At 40.6% G+C, this 10,281-nt stretch overlaps 1 protein-coding gene across 1 annotated transcript; it reads left to right on the top strand.

Annotated features, from left to right (window-relative positions):
* The first annotated feature begins 789 nt into the window (after window positions 1-789).
* Window positions 790-1,347, top strand: LOC117576120 (uncharacterized). Its single transcript, XM_034260678.2, has 2 exons — window positions 790-881; window positions 946-1,347. The coding sequence occupies exon 2, from the start codon at window positions 961-963 to the stop codon at window positions 1,144-1,146; it is 186 nt and encodes a 61-aa protein (XP_034116569.1). The 5' UTR covers window positions 790-881; window positions 946-960; the 3' UTR covers window positions 1,147-1,347.
* The last annotated feature ends 8,934 nt before the right edge of the window (window positions 1,348-10,281 follow it).

Here is a 10,281-nt window from a genome sequence, read left to right as displayed (position 1 = left end):
TTGTGTGTACTTTTTATTTTGTACTTCATTATCAATTCAAACGTCATTCCCACAATACTTAGTTGACCTAAATAAGACTAGATGCGACCTTCTCTTAGTCAGAATTGAGAACAGCTGGCTGCTGTTGATAAGAAGCTCTAATGAGGCTTCTATACAGACTTCCGTTCGAGGAACCTGCAAACATGGATCTACATATCAATAAATGTACGCTGGACTGAGACAACAAACATAATCAAGAATTTCCCAGAAATCGTCAATGTATTTTAAATGAAAGTTCACATGAGAGAAATAAGCTGAAATAATTTAATGGCGTATATTTAAAATAATTTTATTAAAATTGGTTGCATGTTGAATGACACTAAGTGGCATAAACTTCTGAAAATGTTGAATGGCTTTTTGGAATTTCTGGGACTATCACAAATTTTTCCTTCTACTGAAATTTCTGAAATAAAAACTTGAATACTAACTTACTTAGCTAACATAATAGTTAATTCATATCTTCCTTCTTCTATCCGCTTTCACGTCCTTCCCAATCTATCAATTCTTATTCTATCTGCGATTTTTTTTTGTTTTGTCCAAATCTTTGTATATCAATATCAACAAATGCATCACCAATCACTATTAATTTGCGCAATTAAACTAAATTCAGACTTTTCTTATTTGATGTACGGCACATTTTTTATTATGCACTTTGTAATCAATTCGAGCGGCCTTCACTCAATAATCAACTAATCTACACAAAAGTATATATGATATTTAGTCAGAATTGAGCACAGCTGACTGTAGCTGATAAGTAGCGCTTAAAAGCTCATCTGTCTTCTCTATATAAACTTGCAACCGAATGCAATGCAGTAAATAGTTTCAATTTATACTCAATTAAGGTGAGTTCGTGAAAGAAAGGATTAATCGACCGAAGACAATTGCAATTTCTCAAACATTCGACAGTGAAAATCTTAAACAATGAACTGCAATTGGGCCTGGTTAATGGTGCTGCTGCTGTCAGTGATCGGTGGTGCCTTGGGTCTCAGCTGTCCCACCGGTTTCAATGCCGAGCAAAACAAGTGCGTGAGCGATCGCCCGATTCGTGGATCCTGCAAACCTGGATCGACATATCAACTGAGCGTCAATAAGTGTGTGCTGGATTAAATAAACATATACGAGTATAATCAAGTATTTCCCAGAAAAGTTTGTTTACTAAACTTGACCCAATCAGTGAACATATACAGAATCTTATCAATGTATTCAAAATTAAAGTCGGCTGAGTTCAGCTGAGAATTAACCAAAAATAAGCTGTACTATTCAAAAAAGTGTGATTGAAATAATATTAAATGTTGACTTGATTAAGGAAATGCGTTGTTTATTTAAATGCATATTTTACTTTTAAACCAGCTCAAAGTTGTTATTCTTAGCTATTGGTGATGCTCTAGAAAAATATCTAATTATATTACCTACTTTTATTTTAAACGAGCTGCAATTAATCACATATAAATGTGATAAATCAGAAATCCATATTTGCATTAACTTGCAATTTGTTCTTAAAATAAAAGAAATTTCATTATGGACTTGTAATTTTGTAATTGTTATTTAATCAGTCTCGTTTTGTGCCAGAACTATATTTATATATTCTTCTGTATATAAAGTTCAGTTTTAGGAAATACTTTGCCAGCGACATGCACGTTCACAATTTATAACAAAAGTCATGTCGCTTGAGCCAATTATTATTTGAGCCAAAAGAGCTGGTGGGCGCATGTTTTTGGCCAAAAGTTCAACAAGTGCTGCAAATTAACGAACATGTCACGCGGCTGCTGCTGCTGCTTTGTTGCTGCTTTTGATGCTGTTGATGGCCAGACAGACACAGATGTAGAGAGAGAATGAGAGACGAAGAGTCGCTTTTGCCATTAGTTTATTACCATGTAATTGACTCAACGCTTGTCAGGCAACATTGACGTCGACGTCGCTGTCGTTGTTGACGGCAGCTCCTGCGGCTTTAATGTGCTGCATTTAATGACCAGAGTGAAACCAACACCAACATAAACATCAACATCAACATCAACACCAACACCAATCAACACCAGCAACAGCAACAACAACATCAACAGCAGCGTTGACAGCGCATCAAAGTCAAAGCGGTTTGTGTCTACCGTCTCGCCATCTGTCTGTTCGTCAGTCAGTCAGTCTGGCGTGATTAGCGTGATTGGCTGCCTGCACTCTGGCCCCCTTATCAAACGGCATAGCCAAAACAATAACAGCAACAACTACAGCAACTAGCGACAACGGCAAACGCTTGGGCTTTGACTTACGTAATCGAACGCTTCACACAGCTTCATCTCGGAGTTGAGCTTAGTTCAGCTAAGTTTAGCTGTGATTGGTTCAGTGGTTCAGCGGCTGCTATAAAATTCATTAAAAACTTTGTCCCACTGCGAAAATGCCTACGAAAAAATAAAAAAAAAAGAATTGAAAGAAAAACGCCTGCAACATTTAACAGCAATAGCTGAGGGAAAAACTTTACCAAGTCCAAGCTGTCGACAGGATGTGCAGCAAACCCAATTGCATATGCCAATGTTACAAAACTTTTCCCAAGCAAAATGCCCTTGCTCATCCACTACTCCCCATCGCTTTGCTCACTGCCGCAGTGCTGACAACAAACTCAATTGCTTTGCAAAACATCAAAATCCTCAAGAGTTCAAGCTAAAATATTGCACTTCTAGCGTTTTTTTCTTTTTTGTCAAGAAATAAATTGTGATATTTTACTGTTCTTATAATTCAAAATTATAAAATGTTTTGAGAATATAAAAATCTATCTTATGAATTTAGCTTGAAACTAGCTAAATATCAAAACCCAAAATATAGGCCAATTGCAGCTAAAGCGACATAACTAAAGCCATAAACTAACATTCTTGTCACTGGGGCTTGTAAATTTCTATGACTTGCATAAAAATGGCCCCCGAATGCTTCCGCCGCTCGGGGGTTTCCTTTTGGCCTAAAAGTTTTCCGTGCCACGTTGGCAGGATGGCAGGAAATAAGGAAATGTTTTCAGCAGTATTTGCTGCCTGGGCAGCGACATTTATCAGTCAGTTGTTGCGGTAGTGTCCATGGTGGCTTGTTGGACAATTTTAAAACTGTCACAAGTGGCCGTTGCTGCCACCTTCTGATGCCACTACAATTGCCTTGCCATCGCATGACACAGGCAGCAGGCAGCAGGCAACTGTCAGTCGCTGCAGTTGCCTCAATAGCCGCATGTTTTCATGTACCCCGACTGAGATAGGAGCAGCAGCAGTTCCCTGCTGGGCGGCACTGCAACTCACGCGTAAATATGACAAACGTAAGCAGTAAAGTTCTGGCCAACTGATAGTCGACGCCAACACCAACAGCAGCAGGAGAAATGCACCCACTGTTGGCCAAAACTTTTCGCCAAGACGTTGTCGCAAGTTTATGGGCCACATTGCACTCGTTCCTTTCTCTCTCTCTCTCTCTCTCTCTCTCTTTCTCCCTCTCTTATGCCTGTCGTACATTCCACTTTCTTAGCTGTTGTTGGCTGCATTTCAAGAATGTTGCAATGCCGCGCTCTTATCGCGCTCGGCATTGTCCTGCGGCCGACTGCAAAAAAAAAAACGAAAGTGTGGCCATAATTTCTGTCTGTTCAGCTGTGTTGTTCTTGTTGCTGCTGTGGCTATTGTTGTCGCTGCCATTATTTTTGTTGTAGTTTGGTTGCTTTTGTTGGTTTTGTACTTAAACTTTTCGTGTGCCCGTCAAAGTTTATTGATGCCGACGTTGCAAACCTCTTTGAAATTATTTAAATACGCCCTTAAAGCATTCTCGAATGCGAGTCTAATTATGCTTAGCATTATCGTTAATGGGTTTCCCCTGACAACTTTCAAGTTTCGTTGCTTAATTACACTACGCAACAAGTTGCAAAAACAAAACAAAAGAAAAAAACGCATTTAAATAAGTAAACTCTTATTACAAATTATGCAAAATTCACACAATTTGCTAAACAATTTTTGGCTGTATGCGATATGTTTGTTTGAATAGTTTATTTCTATATTTAAATATTTGCTTTCGATTTGCTGTTCCAAATAGTTTGCTTTATTGTGTGCTGCCGAATAGCTCTGTGCGCTTGGTATTGCGAGAAAGACATGTTTTCTAGCTTGTTTTGTGTGAACATTCAACTTTTCCAAAAACTAAAAACAAGATGGCGGTTTCCGCTCTCTCTCGGCATATGTATGTATGTGTGGTATATGCGCTTGTGTGCGAGGAGAGTGGCCCACAGGCACAAAAACTTTAATTTGAGTTATTTGCACGAGTAGTAGTTGAAATTATATTATAATTTTACCGCTAGAGTAAAAACAAAAACTTCAACAGTGATAAGATGAGACAGACCACCGGAATATAGTGTGTGTGTCGCTCTCTCTCTCTCTCTGTGTCTCTATTTTCATCTCTGCCTGGCCTTAAATCCATCTAGCTGCACTGCTCACTCGTGTATCTATTGTGAATGCTTTTAATGTGACGTTCACTGGGCGAAGCTGTGGCAAAACTTCGCTCAAAAACGACAACTAAATCGGAAGCGAACATATGTTCCATGAATGCAAAAACGATGTATCTCAATCTGCAGTGTGTGCGGCCTGTGTGTGCATGTGTGTGTAAGCTTGCTTGTACGCTTTTCACGTGTATTTGGTTTTTGTGTGCTCTGAACTTTTGATTGCCAGCATTTTCCAGCGATGTGACAATATGAATGCGAATGCTTTGCACATCTTTAGGTCAAATTATTAAATATATTAAATATGGAATATATATTAAAATTGATATATGTATATTATAATTACTAAGCTTTGTTACACATTTTGCTGCAAATAATATTTGCTATTGCATTTGCTTTATTTTTCAGAAGTTCTCTTCAAATTGTAATGGCCCTCGAAAAGTCCTTCAGCGAATTGTGCACTGGCTAAGCAATTACGTAACTCTTTAAGTGGTTGACGTTAACGTTAATGCAATTTGGCAACCTTGTTTTATAGTCCTTAGCCACTTGAAGTTTTAGCGCATTTGTTCGTCCTCTCCTCCAGCTCCTCGATGCTGCCACCATTCAAGGTTATCGCGACACTATACTCTCGACAATCCAGCATCAGCTCTGCTATCGTATAGTGTACTATATATTTTTGGGGTGCTGTGTGTATGTCCTTAATCCAGCAAATCAGCAGCAGGTGCCTTTTAATTGCATTGCTGTTATTTCATTATTACTGCACTTTTGCTGCACTTGTTGTGCTCGTTGTCGACGTCGTCGTCGTTGTTGTTGCTGCTGCTACTTCGCCCTTCGCTGTGCTCTGTCGTGCACTTTTATGGAAACTTATTTCGGCTTAAGTTTTATCTTTATTTCTTGCTCTGCGGATTAAAAAACAAATGGTGAAAAGAAACAACGATGGAAGAGCAGCAGCACTGCACCAAGGCGAAGTGAAAAAGCAAAACTTTTTATTTGCTGTGACAAATTTTGAGCAGATAAAACTCAAAAACTTCTGCACGGGGTTGTGGCCAAAATAAATTCGGCATGCAGACCCCAGAACCCATTCTCCGCCCCATTTCCCCTTCGTTCTCAACCATCCTCCATGCCACACAGAGCAAATGTCTTGTCGGTTGCGGCAGGAACGTGCAACGTTAGAGCAAATGGCAACGGTAAAGCTAAATTAAGAAATTTTTGGCAGAACTAATGCGGCGCATTAGTCAAATGTCAAAATTATTTGGGGTAGAAAACAATTTCGACGCAAGTCAAACTTAAGAAATTACACTGGTCAGCAGGCATTTCGTTTTTTGTCTCAAGTCGAAAATGTTATTTTAAAGCAAGCAAATTTAAACTGAATGAATTTCTTTAACATGGACGACGCTTCAGTTTATCAGATAATTTGAATAAATCTTGTCTGCTTATCGCTGTAAAGAAGAATGTGAATTATATTCATGCTTGGCTTGAGAATTTCGTCTTGGTCTCAGGGCTGCACAGTGTTATCGATAAACTTTAAATTGGATTAGTAGCTAAAGTTGGTTGGGTATTCGCCTCTGGTATTTTGCCTTTGACTTTGCGTGCGTTTTGGCTCATTTGCTCGCATTTTGCATACGCCCCGTTGCACTCGCTGCTGCTGCCATGCAAATGCCGGAAGTTGCTAAGGAAGCGTTGAATTTATGGCCAATGGATCAAAAATGAACATTGCTACTGCCTCAACTGTTGCCTCTGTTGCTGTCAGTGAACAACGGCAAAGCACAGTGAGTGCAGGCTTTGATGAAACATGGCATGGGATTGGGGGGGTTTTTTGAGCATGAGTTATGGGTCTTTTGGGTCGTGTTGGTTTTGTCATTTGGCTAATTGTGCCCGTAGGCCATTTTTTTGACAGGCCAACATAAATTTGTTGCAATTAATTAAAGCCGCAGAAGTCACCAAATTTGAAAATGAAATAGAAATATCACAAATTTTCCGTGGCCCTCTGCCCGCAAGCAGAGGCTTTATTTTTTTTTGTGTGTGTGATTTATATTACACTAATTGATTTATTGACAGATTCTTATGGCCAATTGCGTTGACAACGTCTGAGCGTCTGCAGTTTGTCGCTTCGCTGCGGCCATTTATGGCGCCGTGGACATGAACATGGCGTTTCTTCTTTTTTGTTGTTGGTTTTTTTATTTCTCTCGCACCTTATTTGATTAACGTTCGATTTTCACAATTTATGAAACTTCATTAAAAAGCGCGAAATACGCGACCCACGTTGTCAATACGCACGTGCAGCATGCGAAAAATGTTAATAAAGTTTTTCCACCGGCACCTGTCCCTTTTACGCTTGAGTTTGGTGGCTTTGCCGGCGTCGGCATCGGCGTCGCCATCTTCATCATCAGATGCCATTTTTCATTGTAAATTGAATTTATTTGCTGTACATATAGCAATATCTATATAGCAGCGACTGCGTCTGCGACAGCCGCAACGAGTGCGTGTGATTGTGTATTTGTGCGTGCTCCTTTTGCTCACTTGGAAGTCAGCCTCGATCTCCGCCCCCCACACCTCACCCGGTCGATGTTTCATTCTGCGTACGTGCGGGCTTGTTTTTTTAATTTATGAATATTTTTTTAACTTTTCACTGCATACCCTGTGCCACTGGAATAGCCAACAGGGGTATCATAATTCTCTTAATTATTTAAACTTTCTGAAGCATTAAAATGCTAAAAAGAGTTCCATGCCTTGCTATTTGAAATATTTAAAAAGCTACTCTGGTCGGCATTAAGTATACGTCACATGGGCTGGGTAATTATGCAGCCCCTCTTCTTATGGGGGGTGGGCAAAGTGATGCAACACCAGCAGCAGCTGTCCAAGATGCTTGGAAAATGTCAGTTAACATTATTTAAATTGCAGATTTCTCATTGAATTTGTCGTCGCGCTGTGCGACTATAATTTATTTTATTTTTTTCATTCCTAAGTTTATGCTGTTTGTTTTTTATTTTGGTAATCACACACACAATGCTGCTGAAAAATTGCATAAAATTGCAACATGTCGGCGTGGTTTCTTGGCCTGTCAACATGCAACTTTGCCTAGCCACTGACTTAGACAGTCTAAGTGCCTTGTCAGCAAATGCAAAAGCCGCAAAAAAAGCGGGGGAAAAAATGAAGTTTTGTTTGTCAGCAGCATTTGTCAGAAATGTCGTGCGATTGTCAGGCAAACGCATCTCGAGGCAAATGCATCGAGTGAGGTCTTCCTACTCAATCATCGCTTGTCAGCTTAAACGCAGCTCAATCGATAGGCCATCTACAACATTAGAGAGATCAGAGATTTTCTTGCAAATTATTGATGCAATCGAACCGCGCCCCACTCTCAGCGTATTGCACAACGTATTGGAAGTGAAATAGACGTTGTGCAGGGGCATTTGCATAAAGGAAAAGTAAGCAAATGTAATATGCGACAGACAAACGAGCCTACACCTGACCAAACAAACAAACCCGGGACCATATCCATGGTGACGTTGTGTCCCAATTGAGTGACTGACTGAAACACGCCTCAATGTCTGACTGGCTGACTGTTTGTCTACTGGCTACTCGCAGTTACAGTCAATAGCCATAGTCATTTGTTTTTTAATTTTCCTTTTTTTTCCTGCTACTTTTATATTTTGTTTTATCTAGTGAATAATAAACATTTGGGCGGGCGAGCTACTGGCAAACTGACGGACATGAAGGCAAAGTCAAATGATTTCTCCTAAACGTTTTCGAATTGACATTTGACATTTTTGCAGTTGTGGCACTGCCTGGATCTAGGCGGGAGCCACCAAAAGCGCGAGTTGATGGAATGGCAACAGATGGCAGATGGCCAAATTATTATTTACATACTTTGTCGTCTGGTTCGCATATTAAAAATGTTTTAAATGTGCGCCACGTTCTAGGATGTCGTTTAATGTGCCTTAAAGAAACTTGCTCTAGCGCAAAGGCAAGTAAAATATGCACAAAATAAATAATATTTTTGTAAATTTAAACTTTGCTGCATATGAAATTATGTTAATTTCAATAGTTTTAAATTCTTGCTTTTTATTTCTCTTTCTCACATACAAAAACTTCATTAAATACACATTTTGTAAGTATAATAGCTTAAGCACATTGTGATTGATAACATTGACTTTAACTTGCTTTTAACATTCCATTTACACTAGCTGCTTTTCAGATCAAAGTTAAAGTGAAAAGCTTCAAGTTGAGCTGTGACACTTTATTATGTCATGCAAAGTGAGGGGGAAAAAAGAAAAACAAAACAACACAGAATAAGTTGGCTCCTTCGCTTTTTTGCTTTTTTGTTGGTGTCGGCGACAGCTGAACTGAGTTCAGTTGGTGGCCTGCCATTTGCTATTGTCCAAATTAGCATTTTAAACACCTCTTACTTTGGGCAAATGATATGGCAGATGGAAAGCGAATACTGCTTTGCCAGTTGCTAGTTGCCGGTTGGCTTTTGTTGTTGTTCGTTTTCTGCTCGCTTGGCTCCATTCCATGCCATTCTGAAGAGACGAGTCTCTCTGGCTCTCGGAACTGTTTGAATCTTTTGGCAGTTTCCCAGGCAGGTAACTTGGCGACGCGTGTGTGGCCTTTTATGGCTTGTTGGCAGCAAAAGTTTTTGGCTATCAGCAGACAACCAAATCGAACTCATATACGATGTGGCGGGAGTCAGTTTTTGGCTTTCCCACTTATATGGTCACTCAAAACTTTCAATTAACACACGGCGCATCCTCAGCTGTGGCGGCAAAACGTTTTCACGCTCCATGACCAAGTTTGGGTCAACTGTTGGCCAATGCAACAACTGAACATTAATTGGCGGACGTGGATTGGGACTGCCGAATGAACTGCAACTGTGCAATTGCGATTGAGCTGGACGGGAGACTGGGGCAGGATTTTTGCCGCCAAGCGTTATTAACACCAAATTAATCAACAAGCGTTTGACAGTTGAGTGATTTGTGCCAACCAGTTGACGTCCTCCCCTAACCTATGAGCACAGCTGTGGCGCCACAGTTCGATCGGCACAAAATGTTTCTAATTATGTCGTCGTTTTTTTTGCCTTGCCGTCCGAGTGCAGAGAGGGGCATGGCTCCACGCCCACTTGTCGCTGCGACTGCGATTTGTTTGCATTTTAAAACATGACCAAACGCCAAGCGTAAGTCCGAGCTCGTTAGCCGTGTCTTAGTTCCAAGTTCCAAGTTGTCGGCGTTTCGGTCTTTGATGTATTCGCAAAACAGTTTTCGGTCTTTAAACGCGTGCCGACGGCAAAAGCTGTGGGCTTGATCATTGCATTTGAGTTTGAAATGAGGCGATTGCTACAGCTTCAGCTACAACTACAGCTATTGGTATTGGGCTTTGTCTTGCCACATTAGCAGCCAGCACGCCCATAAATCTTCAGTGCCAAATTGAATTCGCTGACGAAGTAACCAGGAGCGGGGACTAGCGGAAATGGGGCGTGTGATGGAGAGCTGAGAACAACGTCGAACGACGCTGCATGTCATTAAAAAGCGCTGCTATAATTTGGCTTTAATTGGCTTGACGCGTTGCGTGCTGTTGAGCTGAGAGAGCTCAGTGGGCTGTGTGCCACATATTAAGCAAACATGAGCATAATAGCAATTTACACTCTCTCACACACACATACAGACAGAGTTACACATGTGCTCACACAATCGCACAACGACGCAATTAACATGACATGCTGCTCACGTTGGCCTGATTGGGCTACGGCGATTGGATTAACCACAAAACTCAGTTGTCGCACAGGCAAGCGTCAGGTGAAAACATGCAAG

The sequence above is a fragment of the Drosophila albomicans genome, chromosome 2R, assembly GCF_009650485.2.
Source record: "Drosophila albomicans strain 15112-1751.03 chromosome 2R, ASM965048v2, whole genome shotgun sequence".
Taxonomy (NCBI): domain Eukaryota; kingdom Metazoa; phylum Arthropoda; class Insecta; order Diptera; family Drosophilidae; genus Drosophila; species Drosophila albomicans.
The sequence above is the reverse complement of the archived record's forward strand: the minus strand, read 5'-3'. Positions and strand labels throughout refer to the sequence as shown.

Bases quoted from the DNA above. Each gene is read 5' to 3' on its own strand.
- LOC117576120 (XM_034260678.2), top strand. From the start codon at position 961: ATGAACTGCAATTGGGCCTGGTTAATGGTGCTGCTGCTGTCAGTGATC.